The sequence below is a fragment of the Zalophus californianus genome, chromosome 9 (assembly GCF_009762305.2).
Source record: "Zalophus californianus isolate mZalCal1 chromosome 9, mZalCal1.pri.v2, whole genome shotgun sequence".
NCBI lineage: Eukaryota > Metazoa > Chordata > Mammalia > Carnivora > Otariidae > Zalophus > Zalophus californianus.
In genome coordinates, this window is record NC_045603.1 from 94061036 (window position 1) to 94081624 (window position 20589).

At 44.4% G+C, this 20589-nt stretch overlaps 1 protein-coding gene across 4 annotated transcripts in view; it reads right to left on the reverse strand.

The window, feature by feature from the left end:
* Positions 1-20589, reverse strand: part of ETV6 (ETS variant transcription factor 6) — a 233126-nt gene that overhangs the window by 140002 nt on the left and 72535 nt on the right. For 2 of the 4 annotated variants that reach the window (XM_027592925.2, XM_027592923.2), the window contains exon 2: positions 2242-2371. The exons of 1 other annotated variant lie outside the window; for it this stretch is intronic. In XM_027592925.2, the coding sequence (XP_027448726.1) occupies positions 2242-2371 (130 nt within the window). The remainder of the gene's footprint in view (positions 1-2241; positions 2372-20589) is intronic. One more of the 4 variants, XM_027592924.2, reaches the window with a different exon arrangement.

Genomic DNA, 20589 nt, shown 5'->3' on the forward strand with positions numbered 1-20589 from the left:
AATTTACACAGAGGACTCCACACAGTTCCTGGACCAGGGCAATCCCACAACAAATATTAGCTATTACAGTTGTGTGCTAGGCGCATGGTAGGGCCTATAAAGCAGTGGTAGGCAGCCCAGCTGAGGCCCATGAGGAAACCGTCTACTCCGGAAACAGTGTTGGTAAAGAAGAGATGGTTCCAAGTACGGAGAAGGACTCCCTAAGTGAGATTATGGTACCTTAAAGTGAAGAGGGCCGTTAAACGTGCCCTTGTCGCGTCACAATACTGTCTGGTAGGAAAACTGGGTATTATAATGACTGACTAACAGTCAACCAGCTAGTCTAACAGCAGAACTCATTAAGAATGAAGACCTTCTAACTAGCTAGTTTGGTGTGCTTCTTTGTTTCTTCTGCCATGGTAACTACTTATGGGCAGGCAGTCCTGTGGTAAAAGGGCTTCCAACAATAAAGGCATCCAGAGGTGAACCAAGAGTTAGGGCCTCCTTGCGGGGGATGTCTCAAAGGGATAAAAAGCTATGAGAGAAATCTCTGTTTGGACCAAGCGTTCATACATTTTTTTTTTCCTCTGTACTCGACTTTAAACTCTGTAAGGGCAAGGAGTTTGGTCTGCTTTGTTTGCTTTGGTATCCCCAGCATCCAGAAGACTGTCCGGCGCAGCACAGATAACCAATAACTATTTGCGGAATAAATAAATGAAGGAGATTAGACAGTAGGAGTGTTTTGCCAGCATGGCATAAGCGTGTTCGACTTGGAAGTGACTATTCCTGAAGTGAATATACCGGTCACAGGACAGCTTCTGGAGGAAAAGATGCTATTACCTGACTCCGGTATCTTTTCCAGTCCCGTCTACCCCCCTGGGGCCTCAACACTCAGGTTTACCAAGGACAGGAGAGCCTGCCGTCATGACCCTCGCACGGCATGGCACAGCTACAGTCCCAATCTCATCTCTAAAAGTTCACTGGGGAGAAGATGGGAGAGTGGAGCTCTGTCCTTTGCCTCCTTGCCCAAGTGAAGCTGGAATGTGCTGTCACTTATAGCAACTTGGTAAATATAGACGGACGCAGCAAGCTGGAGGAGGGGAAGAAAGGGCTCCCGTGGCCCTCAGCTCCTCCCCATAATCCCAGCTACCCTCCTCACTGGAGGGGAAGGGATAGCCAGCAACATGCCCCTGGGACCTCCCAGCAACACAGTCACCTGATTCCCTGAATTCTCACAGGGTGAGCGAAGAGGCGTCTACATCCCCTGTCTCTTTTTGTTCTCCACTTTCAGCAAGCGAGCTTCTGGCTTCTGAGGAGGGACGGAATGAGAGGAAGCGGATATCCTGGGGAGCCAAGATAGGGCCAAGGTGACCCCCCGTGTCTTCTACAACCTGGACCTGCACCCTCAGGACAATGTTCAAGCCAGAAAGCCTGGCATTTTCTTGGCCACTGTGATCAGGGTGGGAATCAGGTGACTCATTCTCCCCAGCTGCCCCATCACGCTGGATCATGTCGGCTGGGTGGCAGCACAGGAAAGAAAGACAAAGAGGAAATGACAGGTGTCGGCTGCTTTGGAGGCTGGCCCCCAGAGCACAAGTGTGTTGGCCCTGATGCTCTCTGCCAAGCTGCAGTTGAGAATTCAGACAGGGAGCGGGGAGAGGCAGGGGGAAGAGATGATCTGAGAGAGAAAGGTGGAAAGAGTGCAAACTGACCAGAGCCGCAGAGGCAAGGCAGGTACAAGAGAACAGGACAGGAGAGGAGAAGAAAGGACGGAACGGAGAGGCCATATCTAGGCAGTAAAATTAAGGAAGGAAAAGCAGCCAGCATGCATTAAAAAAAAAAAAAAAAAGAAAAAAGGAGGGGAGCCTAAAAGCAAAGCAGGGAGGGAATCTGACTCAGAAACTGCCCAAAATTTAGGGCCTTATGAAAATACTAAAAAGAGGAGTCAAGTGTGAACTTAGGGAGACAAACTTTCCAAAAAAGTTCACTTTGCCTCTTAGGAGATTGAGTGGACTCTGCCCTACAGTACGCATTTCCAGATGTTGGGGGTAACGTGGCAGCAAGGGCCAGGAGTCTCAAGCTTTTCAATGGGCTGCAAAGCAGCTTCGCAAAGTGCACTCCGAGTGACAATTTCAGAGCCTGCCCCTCTCCGGCCCAAAGCCCCGCGCCCCCGCCCAATCATTCCCCTCTCAGTCCGTCTGTCCTCCTGGCCGTGGTGGTGTGCGTCCTCCCTCCCAGCCCCGCGCACACGCGAACACTCACGCAGGTGCGCGGGCAGACGGATCGAGTCGTCCTCCATCCTGAGCGCTCGGGGCACTGGAACATGAAGTGGAGTCGAGGAAGCGTAACTCGGCACTGGGCTCTCGGGAGGTGTATATGAAATTCGTTCCTGCTGTTAGAAAGAAGGGCAGGAAGAGGGGCAGGGGAAGAAGACAATGAAGGCTTAGAACTGACTTGGGTGTGAAATCAGGGAGAGGGGTGGGGAGCAAAGGGGAGAGGGGGGGCATTTGAGCGCAGGTAGATCAGGCTTCACAGCAATCCCCCTCGCCCCCTCTGCAGACACTCCATCTACTTAGTTGTCTTTTGGATCTCCAGCATTTGGGATTTGTAACAAGGCTCTGGAAAGGCTGAACATAGGGCTTCTTTGGACTCTGGTCAGTAAGTGTCCATTTCCCCCTCTCTGCACTAGTGGTTCGTTCAAGTGAGGAGGAGAGACAAGGTGGAGGAAATGAAACAGCATATCCAAGAGAATGGCTTTAAAGACTACTCTCAAAAATTGCTTGTCCAAGTCCCATAATTAACGTCACCCATACATTAAAACCACGTTTCCTCTTCTCTGGCAATATCCCCAGCTTCTAATACAAATATGATTCTGTACTCAGATCCAATGAGAGGTGAGCTCAAAGTGATGGCTTGTAAGTTCTAGATTTAGTTCATAAATCTACAGCAAGATTCTTCTATGGTCTACCTATCTCATTATAAACCAAAAATATCCACTGTTTATTTTTTTTCCTTCATAGCAGGGAATTATCTGTAACATTAATGGCAGCTCCTTGTCCCTTCATTCTCCAACTCAGAATCGATACTTCCCTTCCTTCTGAAAGTATTTCAGAGCTCATTCAAGAACTGTCTGCAGTTAAGGCAAGTACTGTTTAATTGAAGATACTCAACTGACAAGGAAAGGGGGGAGGGGGACTTCTGCAGATGCACTGTTTAAATTCAAACAGTGTTTATTAGATCAATTAAAACTGGATGGGATGGGAAGGACTGTTACTAGGCTTTAAGTTAAAACACAGCAAATAATGGCAAGGAACAGACTATTATGTTCAGCTGGAAGAGCAGTGCAATTTGCATCTTAGATCAACTACTTTGACTTAAAGTCCATACATAAATAAACATAACTTCCATTCGTTTCTGTGGTTCAACTGGGCAAAGTAAAGTGGGACATACAGGGTCCAAAATTAGTTGGGGGAAAAAAGATCAGTAAGATGCCATTATGAAAACAAAAAGGAAGAGCAAAAGAAAAATCACAGGGGGTGTTTATGTTTTGGAAAGACGTTTCTCCAACATTTTATATTTCATCAAATGTGCAAAGGGAAGCAGGGGAGTCCCCCTGGCTCTATAACCAAATTAAAGCTTCTCTTCTGCTCAGAGCCTGGAAAGTTTGGTGGTTGTGGTAGGAAGTTTCGATTTTAAATTAATCTATACATATTTCTGTAATTTCCGAATGGAATCGCTATACCTTCCCTGAGGCATCCTCTACCAGCAACTAGGGCATTTGGAATATTTCCATTTAGACATACATCCTAAACTTTTCTCGTGAATTTCTTAATTAAAGGCAGGAGTACATATCCTAGATTTCATTTCTGTCTCAATCAAGATGTCCAGTTAAAGGTCACCCAGAGCAAAAGCTTCAACTTCACTTTTCTTGAATTTTACCAAACATCACACATATTTTGAGCAACTCTAGCTTAAGGAGGAGTTATACTTTTTGATGTTTGGTTCAGGGTTTTGGGGGTGAAAGAGTCAAAGACATCAACACACCTATAGAACACATACAAAAGCTGTTTAAGGGTTTTTCAAAGTGAGGTGGGCTTTTTAAGCATTCTAAACACAGTCTGTTTTAACAAATTCTCCACACACTTCAACACTCGGGGAAAAAAAAAAAAAACCAGTCCCAATATATGTCTAGATATCTTATCTGCCGTTAACTTTATTCCCAGAAATAGCTTTGTTTTGTTAGGGTTTTTGCAGAAGTGAAACTGTTGATGAAGAAAACATAGGGCAGCCAAAGAGTTTTTCAAATGGCATGGCACAAGTGCAAGAAAAAAAAAGATGGCATTTCATAATACGATGACTGTCTCTTAAAGCAAAGAGAGACTCACCAGATCCTGCAACTGGTCCCTGGGACAGGCCACGTCATCCCAGCTCCCTCGCCCCTCACCAAGTCCATCAAGGACAAAAATGGAAGAAACCCAGCCCCCCAAACGGATTTTACTTTGTTTCTTGGGAAATCTACCTCTAGCCTACTGATAAGAGTCAAGCTAGGTATCACCTTTAAAATGTATATATTCTGATTTGCTAAATTATCATTGCTGTCCCTTCATTTCACCATCATTTCTCAGGAGGTAACCCCGCGCCGCCCCCCGCCCCCGCCATGTGCGCACTTCGTCGTGGTTGCCTGTCCTTCCTGCTCTACTGAATTGCCACACTTCAGTGCTTGCCCTGGGATTTATACCACCCCCCATGTCCAAACAATTCTAGATGGAGACAGATTCGAGATTCTCATTTCTACTCAACAATATTCCATGCAACACCATAAGCTTGGGACGGAAAGCTCTTTTTAAAAGTTTCCATGAAGAGATTTGTCAGTAGCAGCAGAAGAGAGGGTACCCTGACCAAGAGGGGGAAAAGCAAAATACGCTTCTAAGACCTTGAGCAATTTGCTAGCACAAGTTACACACTTACCCTGACCCCGGGTTCAGCGACCAGCAGAGCACTCAGGGGACCCCAGAAAGGACACCACCCAGGACGTGGGCTCCTCTCCCCACCGAACACAACACACACCTGGGAATCCCACACTGCAGGCTTATCTCCCTTTGTCTCTCTTTCTGTTAATTTCTAGGGCGACTCACATGGTTCACGTTTCTTCTATTCCTATAACCAGGCGCTTAACATCTACAAGGCACAACCTGCAGACTATCAGCAATTAGAAATAGGAAACAAACACTATCTCAGACGGAGACATCTAGACAGAGAGACTTAAGGACATCCAGTTTCTCAAATCAAGAAAACCTCTTTATCCTCACAACTGCTCCTGTGGCCTGACCCCAACAAAGGGAAGGGGAGTACCCACTTACAGCTCATTCACCTCAAAAGCAAAACTGTCAGTCGGATGAAAACCAGAGGTATTTTATTTTAACAGTACAGAGGGGATAACGATTTTCCCAAGAGGATTATAACCACTGCTCTAATTAAATTAAAATGCTACAGACAGTGATATTAATGCATTCAAGTGTTGTAGGGGGATAAACTGCCCGCGGAGGTCAATGATGTGACTGAAAAGGCCGTGATGTGGTTACATTATTGTTTAGATGCTAAAAAAATAAAATGTGCGGCTCTCAAATTTGCAGATACAAACTATCGAACCAACCTACAGAACAAAAGGGAAGCACCTAATGGGGGGCGGGGGGCGGGGAGCAGCACAAAGCTCTGTAAAGAGAAAATAAGGCTAAAAATAGTTTTAGGCAAGGGATGAAATGTAAATTTCACTAACCATTATAGAAAGCTTTTCTTTTTTTTTAATTTAAATGGAATATGGAGTAGGGTTGCTGCAAGCATTTAACTACCAGAACCAAAATGAGGTCTATTCCCTGTTCTCCTTCCTCCCTAAACCATGAAGGGCCAATGAAGGGTACCCACTGGATTCTGCTCATTTTTAAATCAAGTACTTAGGAACCTGTGACTATCACATAAAATAAGCTTAAAGATTTTACGCTCCAGAGGAGAATGGTATTTTCCTCTCCCCTCCTCCCTACCCCATGACTGCATATCACAGAACTGAAGAGTCAAAAAATGAATATTCTTATTACCAAAAACGTCTTCCCTTTTCAAAATTATTCAATATAGAGCTTCTATAAATCATCGGGATCCCCCTGGTGCATTTACACATGTTTTTACACCATTAGTTCTTTAAAGAGGCTGAAGGGTTGAGACACTTAGAGCCTGTTGCTAATTAAATATTAACTTTCTGGAAATAAAGATAAAGCGTTTCTGGAACTGAGAAAAACAGAAGCAAAGTCTGGTTGTATTTGCAAAAAGATGGTTTACAGGTTATTTTAAAGATTCCTCTAAAGTGGAGACGTCCTGGATTTAGGCACTATTTTCCCAAAGTAGCCCCCAAACCCACTATGAATGCCAGATGACCCCAAGGAGGGTTTCTGAAGCCCATGTACAGGCCTGAGGAGGAAGAGTGACACAGAAACAGACAGGGTGACCATTTCTCAGGGAACTACGGTAAAAATTCTACAGACGCCCTTGCCTCCTGCTGCACTTTGGTGTCCCTTCACTGCCTGAAACTGACACCTCAGCCAAGATGGCAAATAGCAGGCACCCGAGGTCCAGCAGGCACACTGGTGATGCTCAAGCTTTGCAGGGAAGGAGCTCTTTTTCCCCCTGCAGGGTTTTAGGAAAGCTGCCGGGAAAGCTGATGCTTGTTACTACAGTCTGTCGTCTACAGACCGAAGAGAAGACATGTCTCTCCTGTAGGAAGCGATTTACCGAGATTCACTAAACTGAAGCCGAAATGCACAATTATTTAAGTGCACGCTTCTGGCTGCAAAATGACGCAGGGTGGTGGCTAGAGCTTTCATTAACCGGTGAGATCCAGATGTCACCCAAAAACTGAGCAAGACAGAAACTGGAGCAGCACGGTTTTCAAGGTTTTTGGCACAGTGGATGCAAACAGACATGCACAAGAACCTGAACTAACACACTCTCGAATGCCAATTTCTTTCACTTGAAAATTCACGTTGAATATTTTGTTCACCCCCAAAGGTGGCGAGATCAACTTGGAGAACTTGGGAAAAGATGCAAACACCAGCCTGCTTTTCTAAATACACACTGTACCCAGAGCCACAGGCCACGGCAGCTTTGGCATTTCCCCAGAAGGAAGCGGTATGCCTTAGGATCTGGGATATATATACCTGGGGATCTGAGGTATTCAGACATGAACTCTGAAGTAGAAAACCAGCTCCAGCAAATCCCAGCAGTGACATTGTGATGCTAGCTTTCCATCCCCTAGGGGCTCCAGGAGACATCTATCCCAGCAGCCCGAGCAGACCCTCCTCTTAGCGCCTCTCCTGAGAGAAACATCCCTCTGTGTGCCAAGCCACTGGATCTGTACTGCCCAATCAGTCTTTGGCTTTTCCTTTGCCTCCAGTAATTTCAGGGGGGAAAAAGTGGGGATACCCTGTGCAAATTAGGATAGGTGGAGCTACACTCCTGTTCCCTGCAGCTTCTGTCCGTGTCGCCCAGATGCCCATTCGGCCCTTGGAAGGGGGTGTGGGAGGATGCACCCAACAAACCACACACACACACACCGATGGGAAATCTTCCTAGGAGTCTGGCTTCACTGGTCTACGAAGGGCTCTTGCCATGGACATCTGAGCAGACAGGTTCAGGACCTGAAATATGCAGATTCCTGTATATTTACAACTGAAATAGCCCCTTCCTCACCTTCCCGGCCTAAGAGCGTATCCTGTCTGTCAATCAGACACAATTAGTTACAGCATCTTAAGCCTTCCTTTTGCCCAGAACTATGTGATCTATGCACAGCAAAGTGAATAAAAAGAAGTGTGAGCAATGGGCCCCCCTGGTCAAACATTGCTGTGAGAGGTCACAAGGGTATTTTTTTTTCCCCCTATGGTTGTTACGAAATACTTCAGCATTCATCAAGTGTCCACTAGGAGCCAGTGCCTGTACTAGGCATTATAAATTCTGCCACCATCAAGTCCTCGAATTTCCAAGATGGTCCCAATATTTAAAATCCTGTACCACTTTACCCATACATGTACATGGGCCCTCATAATAAATACCTATACCCCTCAGAACAGATGTGCCGATCTTAGTGGTAAGATACAGTCACTGCAACCATCAGGAAGGGGAGCTAGCATTCAGAGAGCACTTGGAATGTGCTTGCCATGAAGCCTTTATTTTAGACTCACAATAACTCTGCAGGGAAGGCACGATCATCTCCATTCCACACAAGGAAACTGACCTGAAGATCACAGCGGTTAAGCAATCCCGTTGAAGTCTCCAGCTCATGAGATGGTATGGCTGGTATAGAGAAATAAGATACTACATTTAAGTAGCACCGGCCCACCGTCAGTGCCTTCACAACTTATGGGGAATCCCCAGAGAGAAGTCCAAGCTTGTAAGAATCATTGCAGCTCTGGAAAATTCCATCGCTTTGTGCCCCTACCCCTCACAGGATTGTGTGGGGTTCCTGAGAGTCACTCCACAGAGCCGCCTAAGCCAGGGTGCCGACTTTCTGAAGCCTGTTTACTTATCCAATTGGGAGCACAGATGGAGGGAGTAAATGCATTTGGCTGAGGAAGGGACTAAACACGACATATGAGAGAAGTTCTCAGACCTCTGAGCAGAGGTAGCCATTAGGATTCATCCAGGTATTACCTGTGGGACACAATCCGAAGAGCCACCGGGGCCTTTGCAGATTACTGGTGCATAGGATGACTTCAGAAATCTCACCTGAGGTTAATTTTTGAGTAAAAATATGTTACTTTTATCTCTAAGATTTTCTTTAACAACAACAGAACACATTTCCCTTACTCAGCTACTTTCCCTTTATCTAGTGAGCAGCAAATCTAAATGTGCAGGTGAGACACACAGGAGCGGTGAGGAGGAAAGGCCCTGTCAACATCTAGTCATGCCTAGAGTGAGAACATCTGTATACCAAGAAGGAGCTGAGTCTGTCTCCAGAAATCTGAGTGGCCACAGTCCCATGATGCTTCAACAGGCTGAAGAGGCAGACTCCATTCTCTCAAACGAGGAATGGATAAAGGCGCTAAGGATACATGTAGCCTGTGGGGAAGAAAAGATTTAAAGGATCCTTCTAGAGGTCTTCAAATATGGGAAGGACTAGTGTGAGGCAGAGATAAGGGCACCTTAGAGGGCAGCGCCGGCCACATATACCTGTGCGCTAGAAACATGGACGCGGTGTATTATTCCCCCTCAAGCCAGTTGAAGCTGAGGCTCAAAGGTGACTCTACAAGGGGTTCCTACACGGGGAAGGAACTCAAGCAGAACTTGAAGATGCCTTAGGACTCCCAAGATGCTGTCCCTATATGATCTCACATCCCCTGGTGAGTCACAGCTTATTAATTACAGTGTGGGCAGAGGGCAGAACAGATCCAAACAGAGCGTCACCACCACACTCCCCTCCTCTCTCCATCAGAACTCCCCAAGTCCCCTCACAGGATGCAAGGGTTCTACCAAATATTATTAGAAACAGCACTAGTGTCTAGAACTAGAAGCCACCCCTTTAAGACAAGCACCAAAGCAAAACAAAAAACAAAAACAAAAACAACTCAAATAGATTTCCTTATTGTTCTAATTTAAAACATTTTAATTAAGATCCTTTCCAACCCTGAGATGGTATGAATTTCTTTCCCTTTTTTGTCCCCTGAATTTCTTAAGTATTTCTGACATGAATTGTAAGCAGAATCTCAAGCTGTGATTCCTTTGCATGCCAGGTTGTGGTTTCCAGGGAGGTCTATGCTTAAAGGATGCTCAGCTCACTTGGCTGGAACCCAGTGCTGACACAGGTGAGGTCACAGGCTTTCAACCTGGATGGGAAAATTAAACACGTGTGCTCCGTGGCCCCAGCTACCCCCCGAATCCCTACCATGATGGAGATGCCTGCTTTCGCTCTGAGTGGAGATTAGGTGAGCTCACCAACATACATCACCACTCCTGGAAACGCCATGAAAGGGCATGTCCTACTGATAGTGGGTCACACAAGTGTAATAAAGGTGGTGTGACTTTATTTATACACAACCAGGTGTTATCCCTGTGAAAAATCAAGTCTTGCTGTTGGATTTATCCAGAAATGCCCCAGAGCTCTGGATCAACCTTTTGAAAAGAGGGTCACTAAATCTTTTCTTCCTAACTAATTCTAATAGCAAAAGAAATAGGTACTTAAATTCACAGCAGCTTATGTCTTGGGCACAACAAAGTGGCCAAGTTCGGCTCTTGATTAGCTGCTTTCTCCTCCATTAATGCCATTCCCCTTAATGATGTGGCTATTACAATTAGCCAGGATGCAGTGTCCCTGCCTGGGGCTAACAAGTAATGAACTGAGAGAGCTGCTATTTAGTTATATCAAGGGCGCCATTAGAGAGCGCTTCTCAATTTCTCCCCCCAAAGGAGAGATACCTTCCAGGCATGTTCCACCTGCCATGTGATGCTCTCTAGAGCTGTCACAGAGCCCCTGGGGTGGGGGAGCCAAGTCCCCTGGGGCCGTGGGACCTTAAGACCTGGGCCAAGAAAGATCATGGGTCAGACTTGTGCAGAGCCCGGGGGCAGAATACATGGTTAATGCACAGGTTGTTGCTTCAAACCTGTGCATTAACCATTTGTCCCTCCTCCCCTTCCACCTGCTGCCTTGTGCCTCCTAAACCCTTCACCCCTCCCCCCACGCAGCTTTTCTGTGTTACAGCACCACTCTGGGCTTTGCTCATTTTCACTTCTTTCTTGAACGGCTGTATCCTGGAAGTCTTGTAAAAGGAAGAGAGAGAGAGAGAAAGAGAAGCTATGGCCTGAACCCACAACCCCAGCTGTCTGCTGGGGGTGGTTGCAAGGGAGGCAACTCGGACCTCTTTTAAAACGAAAAAGCCATCTTTTTACTCTAAGAAATATTAGGTTTTAAAGATTTGACACCAGAGCAAGATTTACGTTCCCATTCAGATAACAGTAATCCAGAGAAACACTGAATAAAACTGAATAAAGTCTCTAAAAATGGCAGCCCCAAGGAAGCTGTGTGCATGAAGTCCTACAACTGCCTCGCTGGATTTGGTCCCTTTCCAGAGAACCAGGAGACACCCCCACCCCACCATGGCTCAGTCTGTAAGGCAGAAGGCTGGGGTACAGCCCCCTGCCATGGTCAGACTGAACAAATTCCCTTGCGCTCCATAGATCAGATAATTCCCGGGCTGCCTCAGGCGGAGAAATAAATATAAACAGAAAAAGCCCTGTAAACTATACCTAGAGTAAGAAGCGCAAATTAGATCTGGAAAAGATTTATATCTCTGGAAAATGTTTACCACCTAAATAATTTCAACAGAACGACGTAAGAGCACCATACTCAAAAAGCAGTGGAAAAGAAAGAAGTCAACCTCTCCTCAGCATTGCCGTCTGAGAGACTGGCATACCCATACCCAACCTCCACTGTCACAGAACATTATTTTACAGATAAATGAGATTAAGCTTGTAAAATATTACAAGTTTCTTCAAACAAAGGCTCTCTATAAATGCAAGGCTTTATTATGACAGGGAATTTGAGAAGTCCCAAATAAAGCACTACTTTTTGTGTATGCCTTAAGAATTAAACCTGTCTTTATGTTGTAACATGAGAACTTAATTAAAACCAGGACAAGATCGACATGACCTCACTCTATAACTGACTGAGGAATTAGGGCTGAATTTATCTCCCATCCCCCCCCCCCAGCCTCTGCACCTTTAAAAAGTAACATATAAACAACCTTGAATACTGATTATGAGTGTCACACACCCGCGTTTCCTCTTTCAGAGAAACGTTTCCAGAAGTAACAACCCTCATGGCAAGTATCTTCCACCTCTGCTACCTACGCTTATCAAAAACCTTAGAAATTCCCTGATTCTTAGACACCACACTCCTGATAGGAACTCAGAAAAGGCATCTTCTCCTTCGCTGTGGTCATGGTTAGAAAGACCACAGAGTTCTGTTTTTGACAATGGATTTCTGTGTGTCAGAGATGACAGCAGTGATTATCAGAATATTAAACAGCTTGAATTAAGGAAATTCCTGTGCTACACTCTTTTAGCCCTGTTGTTAAGACTAACAATTTACTGGGGTCCCTGGGTGGCTCAGATGGTTGAGAGTCTGCCTTCGGTTTGGGTTGTGGTCTTCAGGTCCTGGGATCGAGCCCCATGTCTGGCTCCTGGCTCAGCAGGGGGTCTGCTTCTCCCTCTCCCTCTGCCTCTCCCACTGCTTGTGCTCTCTGTCTCTCTCTCAAATGAATAAATTAAAAAAAAGAATCATCTTCAAGATAGTTTAAAAAAAACTAACAATTTATTTTAATAAGATCCATGCCTTCGTTGTAACTATTAGGGCTCCACAGTATATGAAAAATATGCTTGAATTTCCATATACTTCAGGGACTCGGGATCAGTTAATGATCAAGGAAACACACATTCTACATCAGGCATTCGGAATGTTGGCTGCACAGGAGAATCATCTGGAGAAGCTTTAAGAAGGAAAAAAAAAATTCTGGGGCACCTGGGTGGCTCAGTCAGTTAAGTGTCTGCCTTCGGCCCAGGTCATGATCCCAGGATCCTGGGATCAAGGCCCATGTCGGGCTTTCTGCTCGGCGGGGAGTAGGCTTCTCCCTCTCCCTGTGGTCCCTCTCTCGCTCTCTCAAAAAAAGAAATAAAAAGCTTAAAGAAAAAAAAAAAGAACAAAAAAAATTCCAGTATCCAAGTAAATCAGCTAGGTATCAGTACCTTTAAACCTCCCCATGAGATTCCAATATGCAGAGGGGTAAGGCTGAGAATCATGACACAAATAAATATTGTAAAACAAGACACGTTAACTGATTATCTTTCACAACAGTTTTTTAGAAACCTTATTAACCAGGCGCCTGGGTGGTTCAGTTGGTTAAAGCATCTGCCTTCAGCTTAGGTTATGATCCCAGGGTCCTGGGATCAAGTCCCCAGGAGCCTGCCTCTCCCTCTGCCCCCCTCACCTGCTCGTTCTCTCTCTCTCTCTCTCGAATAAATAAATAAAATCTTTAAAAAAAGAGAGAGAGAAACCTTATTAACCAATCTGCTAATGGTCCTTCCCTCCTGAGTAAGTTGCTACTGTTCTGCCTTTAACCATAAAATGGAGATTATCCGTGTAATTCAGGAAGTTCCTGACTAATGACTACCTGACCTACATAGGAACAAGGGCCCTAGACAGGTGTGCCTGAGCTGGTTCCTCTTCTCTCCCAACTGCCTCTGGAGCTTCCTCCTAAACCCACCAGCAGGAAGGCTGTTCTGCTTCACTTTCTGGAGCTCCACACAGCTCTCGAGCCTGTGTTCTCAGCACTGACTGCACTTGAAGTGTGTAGCAGGAGCAAGACAAGGTTAGTGAAGGAAAAGCAAGAAGGAATGAAAATCCATTCCACTTCTGGCCTGCTCTCCCTTCCCCCTCTTGCACCCAGAAGGGTCTGTCTGTCTTCGTGTACCCAGACCCCGGGCCCCCTTCTTGCTCAAGAATGAACCCGCATCAAACAGCTGGGAGACTGGGGAGCCTCTTTTCCATGATGGTAGTCAGGGCTGCATTTATGCCATTCTAAAGGGATGAGTGGACCCCATTTGCCCCCAAAGTAACCTTGCTACTAGTGGTTAGGTCTTTATTTCATACAGCTCAAATCTCAAGAAATAGCTTGAGCAGCCGACTTCTTAATAAAATCTTAGAACCCTAAATTAGTAGAAATCTTGAGCCTGCTAAAGCTCTTTACCAAGATACCCTTCAATTACCAAAAGCCCTTCAATTACAGGCTGTTCTAACACCCCTAAGAGTCATGTCACCGCAACTAATACAAAACCTAGTTGACACATACAGGAGTTGAGGTTGAAGGGTTAACAAGATTTTTGAATGAATCATATAACCACTCTGGATGAAGTTTAGCAGTCCTAAACTCAAAGCTGTCATCTTTCTACAGTTACTTTCTGCCTAGAAGGTTTTTTAAACTCTTCGTCATCGTGATAAAACTGGGTATAAAGTGGCCCGTAAGGGGAAGGGCGGCTTACTCAAGAACCTGAGTTATTTATTCATTCCTTGATTTAAAAACAAAACAAAACAGGGCGCCTGGGTGGCTCAGATGGTTAAGCGTCTGCCTTCGGCTCAGGTCATGATCCCGGGGTCCTGGGATCGAGGCCCGCATCGGGCTCCCTGCTCCTCGGGAGCCTGCTTCTCCCTCTGCCTCTCTCTCTCTCTCATGAATAAATAAATAAAAATTAAAAAAAAAAAAAAAAAACAAAAACAAAAACAAAACAAAACAAAAACAAAAAAACAAAAAAACACTCTTGAAAAAGGCCACTGAAAACTCAAGTTCTTCCTCTAAAACAAAATTTTCAAGTTTCCAGGCAATCTTGATGTTATTAGTATTTTATCTCCTCTTCTTTTAAGCAAAACACAATTCTGCAACAGCAATAGAATCATGGCAAGAACGCAACTTTAGCATCTGAAATCCACTCAGGTGTTGAAACTACTACAGCGGATAGTAAGTCTCTTTGCATCTTTAGAAACCAACTTGCAAACCAAGCTGTGAAAGCACATTGCAGCGTCACCGCCAGTCAAGCCTCACCAGTCGTGTCAAGAGCTCCAACACGGAGCTGCCAACAACTGAAATCTATAAATAGGAAGATCTGGAAAGTTTAACCAAAAAGTTGAAATAGGGACTCTGAAAACCACTTGGAGCTGGGAGGGTCCAAACAGGAGCTAGCAAAGGGCTCCTAAGTCCCTTACAGCTATGGAATTCCCCTATAGTTGGATTTCTTCATGTTCCTTGCCACAAGCAAATCAAATCTATGCTGACGATCACCAAGGTTTCTGCCCCAAGAAAAGGAGCAGGGTCTGAACAGACACAAATGACAAAGCACTAATGTAGTTCTTTGCTTGCATGAGAATCAGTGGTTTCTGAGTGCGCTGAAAATGCATTTGAAAATCATTCTAATTAACACAAGCAAAGCTACCCTCTCAATTAACTTACTAAGACCTGTTTTCCAACCATCAGTTGTCATAAACCCACCCATAAAAAGAAAAGCATAGTAACATAATGGAGAAAACAGGTCTACAACTTTGGAAGTCTAGCAACTTTCCCTAAAAGAGTCCTAATAATACTTCCAGTGGGTCCCATAGGACATTATCTAGACCAAGGCTGCCCAGCAGAAATACAGTGCGAGCTACATGTGTAATTTAACATTTTCTACTAGTCACATTAAAAAAGGGGACAGGTCAAATTAATTAAATAATGTATTACATTTGACCCAATGTATCCAAAATATTCTCTTTTTTAAAGATTTTATTCATTTATTTAACAGAGAGAGAGAGAGAGAGGGAACACAACCAGGGGGAGCGGTACACAGAGGGAGAAGCAGGCTTCCTGCTGAGCAGGGAGCCCGATGCGGGCTCGATCCCAGGACCCTGGGACCATGACCTGAGCCGAAGGCAGATGCTTAACGACTGAGCCACCCGGGCACCCCCAAAATATTCTTTTGAAATACAAATCAATTCATTTATTGAGATATGTTCTTTTTTTTTCATAGTAGGTCTTTGCAATCTAGTGTCTAGTTTACAGCTCAAATCAGACACCAAATTTTCACTGGAAATACCTGATCTGTATTTACAGTTCACACAGTTTACAGTTGAAAAGGTAAATACATATACCCAAGCTGTTCCAAACACACTTTAAAAGATTTTTAATAAAAATCAAGTACATTTTAAAATTAAAATTAATTAAAATGAAGTAATTTAAGAATTCAGCTTCTCTGTTGCACTAGCCATTTCCATATGTAGCTACTGCATATCGTGGGTTAGATACTGGGACAGTGAGCACCCCACAGGAATGCGTGGAGGTCAAAGGTGTGATGTTATCCCACATCCTTTCTGAAACATCATGAACTCTGGGTAGACAATGACTACAGATGGCCCATGGTCCTCTTCTTGCATTTCTCCAATTGCAATGGTCAGTCATTAGAGTCCTCTAAACTGGAAGCCATTTACAGAGAAGGACAAAGGGGCCAGAGATACCTCCTGCCCCTCTACTTGGTGACGATGAGCCTCTCAGCACTCAGCAGAAAGAACCCAGAGGAGTTTGGACTCCATCAAGAGAAGTCTTTTAATTTCTTCTTCTTATCAATATCTATCTTCTCTCGCTTGCTCGCTCACTCTTTTTAACCACCTAACAAATTTCCCTGGGAGCTGCAGAACAAGTTCGTTCAGAACGCCACTTTGCAGCTTCCGCTCTTCTCCCCAGTACAAATGATCATCGCAACCTGCCCTCATTTGGATGTCCTTGAACTTGGTCACAACCTTTCTTAGGCGATGCCTAAAAATATAACCCACCTGGAACTCCTAAAGCTTTGGGCACTTTGCTTAATACTAATTATTTCTCCCATCTACAATTCTGAACCATAAAATAGAGGTTTAAACTTCTCAGAAGACACTTTCCACTCATCAGAGGAACGATGTATCTTGTCAGGAGAAAACAGAACCAAAGTGGAAGTAAAGCCCTATACAGAGTACATGACCTGAGCCAAAGGCAGACACTTAAAGACTGAGCCACCTAGGCGCCCTTACCTGGAGTGTCTTAACACCTAAATAAAAACGCAGTTGTCGATCACTTTCTAGTTCAATAAAGATGCTAAGACAACTTCCTATAGTTGAGTACAGGTTTTCAGCTCTATCATCACAACTCAGAGCTTTAAACAGTTCCCTCCCCTGCATGGGCTCCACTGCCCATTCAGGGTTTGCCTCTCCTCCTGTCTCAGGCCAAGCCCCTCTACTGTGCACGCCTGCTCCTCTCTGCAGATCTGCCCCTGAGTCTGGATCTAGGTCTTAACTTCAGTTTCTTGTTTCCGGGTCGATGGCTTGAGGGAGCTTGGACTTCCATTTTCTTGTCTATATCCATATTGGGGGCCTACCTCACCTTCAACTGCTTCTTAGACCCCCGACAGCACCCTGGAGCCCCAGACCCTCCCTCTCACCCAGGAGGGAAGGCTGTCATTAGCAGAAAACTCCACGTGAGCAGGTACTTGCCTATTCTGTTCCTTTTATACCTAGAGCAGTGCCTGTGGGCTGGCACTAGGCACTCATGGATGGATGGATGGATGGATGGATGGATGGATGGATTAAATGAGCCTCATTAGATAATCTCACCAAGAGCATTTCTTGGTGCTAACACAAACTCAATCTTTTGTCTTGTGTTTTCCCCTAGGGCCACCTAGTGACTTATTGATAAAGTTTTAAGTCCAACTATCTACATAAGAATCTTGCTAGAGCTGTCAACACTGCCTCATCTCCTCTTAGTTCTCCTCTCCAGGAGGCATATTCACCGTCCAATCATCGAGCTATCTGACTTGTTTTTAGGTCTTACTCCACGTGGTTCCAAGTTCCTGGAACACCTTACCTAAACTATGATCCCTTCACATCAATTCTGCTGCCTCGTGAGACAGACCTTTTTAATGTGATTATACTTTTTCCAGTGATGCCATTCTTCCCCAGAAATACTTTAGAAATACCTCCTTTAGGACTTTCAGAACCAAATTATAATGATTTATTGCTATTCTTTGTATCTGACCAAAAACAGTTTCAAGAACTCATCAGACTTGAGGCGAAGTAATTTTGGTTATTTCCAAAATTTAAATCCTGCCTCAAGGACCAAAGTTGTTCATTACTCTATTATCCATATAATGTTTCTCTCTCACAAAGACAAACAAATGGCGGCAGACTATGTTTGTGCTATTGACTCTACTATCCCAAGCACAGAGCCTGACACACTGTACGTATGCAACTGAAGAAGGAGTGAGTGAATGATCTGAAGACCTTCCTAAACGATTTTTGATTCAGTGAATCATGCCCGATACTGCTAGGTATTGAGAATACGAAGATGAGTAAGAAAAACAATTTTTGCTTTCTTCACGGAGCTTAAAGTCTAGAGGAAAAAAACCTTACGGACAAAGGAAAAATATTTATTGTCAACTCTTACATAGCAGGCACATGTATTATTTCTTTTTTTTTAAGATTTTATTTATTTATTTGACACAGAGAGAGATAGTGAGAGAGAGAGAGAGACCACAAGCAGGGGGGAGTGGCAGGCAGAGGGAGAAGCAGGCTCCCCGCAGAGCAAGGAGCCTGATGCGGAGCTCAATCCCAGGACTCTGGAATCATGACCTGAGCTGAAGGCAGCAGCTTAACCAAATGAGCCACCCAGGTGCCCCGCACATATATTATTTCATTTAAATTTCCCAGCAATCAAATTAAGTCTGACATTTTAATCCCAATTTTAAAGACTTAAAAATTGGGATTCAACAATGCTACATAACTTGCATAATGTTAATAAGTGATAAGCCAGTCTTTGAACCCAGAGCCTATGAACTGAGGATCTTTCTTCCATGACAAGCAAGGGGTGTACAATTCAAGTAAACATTTTGTCTTTTAAGTGACTACTTTGAAACTCTAAAGGAGACAACACGTACATGGATATTTGACTGCTGGTACAAGTATTCCTTTTTTAGCCTTACCCCACTGCTCTAGAAATCACGTAAGGTAACACACCAATTCTGATTTCACTAAGAGGTAAGTCCTCCAAAGACCAGCTCCCTTAGCCTTACTTCCACGGGCATCAAGAAGCCACAGGCTTACTCAATTGGAGGTCCATGACCCCCATCCTGTGCTGATGCTGGGGCTAAGGTGCTTTTAGTTGAAGTTGCCACATGAATACCACGTTGGACCTACAAACACCTATGAAGGAGCAGGTAGATTAAGCAGCAGATAAACACCGGTACATATGGAACTGGAAGGAAAAAGAAGGCTTGGAAACGAGAACTGGTATCTCAAAAAGGGGCCACATGCCATGAATTATCTAGATATTTTGCCCATTCTTATTAAGTAGAAGATGAAGAATGGAGCCTTTAAGTTTTATTTTAATGACTTTTTAAAAAGATTTATTTATTTATTTGAGGGGGGGAGCGGCAGAGGGAGAGGAAGAGAATCTTAAGCGGACTCTGCACTGAGCGCAGAGCCTGATGCAAGGCTCGATCTCACGACCCCAAGATCATGATCTGAGCCAAAATCAAGAGTTGAATGTTCAACTGCCTGAGCCATCCAGGCGCCCCTTGATGACATTTTAAAGAGACAAAAGTTTCACACTGTTATCACAAAAGACATTAGACTCTAGGTATGTTTCCTCTTCCTTAGATTTCTTCATTCAGTTCTAAAAATATTTTTCACCGGTGTAGAGTAGAATGGTAGTTAAGAGCTACTGCGTGGAAGCACCCAGGTATGTTTTCAGTCTTGACTCTGGCACTTACTGCATGACTTTGTACAACTTTGTGCAAGTTACTTAAACTCCACAAGCCTCAGTTGCTTCACCTACAAAATGGGGTAAGAACACTGGCTCCACCTCAAAAGGCTGTGAGGATTGAAGGACATAATACACCAGAACATAGCACAGGACCTAGCACATAAAAAGCATAATGAATATCAGTGACAACTGTACATGTGCCAAAATTGTGGTAAATCTTAAAGACATACACACATACACACGTACAGATATGGTCATTTCTGAGATGGCTTGGTGGCTCCATCTGTGGTAGGCTCATGATATCACATAATTACACTTAATTATCACATAATTACATCAAGGACTGTGTGATAAAAGATACAGTGCTCCTGTAAAATGATTATCTATTATAGGATTTAAGTCACTTTCAAGTGTCTTTGCAAATCACCTATTTTTAAGCAAGGAAAAAAACGGGAAAAAACCAACAGGAAAATGGAAATCAAAAGAGTCAATTGCTATAAAGATGCTGCAACAGAAGTGTCCACCGCCAGGTCTGCATGTCCTAGCATGATCAAGTCATCCATCGACCTGGATTCAAGAGATGGTCCCAGAGAGAGATTTTAGGTAATTTCTGTAACACTATTTTCTATGCTCTACTCAAAGGGAAAACATGCATTTGATTCTTTTTTCTTTTAAGATTTCATTTATTTATTTGAGAGAGAGAGACAGTATGCATAAGCAGGGGGAGCAGATAGAGGGAGAGGGAGAGGGAGGAGCAGGCTCCCCGCTGAGCAAGGAGCCTGATGCTGGGCTCGATCCCAGGACCCTGGGATCAGCACCTGAGCCGAAGGCAGATGCTTAACCAACTGAGCCACCCAGGCGCCCCAATGCATTTGATTCTTTTGATGAACATGTTAGTGACAACAGCTGAAACATCCAGGGATCTGCTCAAGGGAGGTTTTCCTGCTATCTGTCACAACGATCAGTTGTCAGCTTTACCTGCATTTACAGATCAACTTTTCAATATCGTCAAGCACACAAGTGGTGGTGTGCAAGGTGTCCAATAATGCACACATTTCATTTCTTATGCTGAGGTGACTGGTTCTTTGCTAATGACACCTTTTCCCCAGTTGGTTCCATCAGCATTCAGGGGCAGCGTGGCCTAGTACAAGTTGTCAGGAGGAACAGCTTGGTATAATTATTCAATTAGCACCCACTCGCTGTGTACTTATTCTCCTTTACCTGGAACACCTTTCCTGTAATCTCTGAAATTAACAGGGGG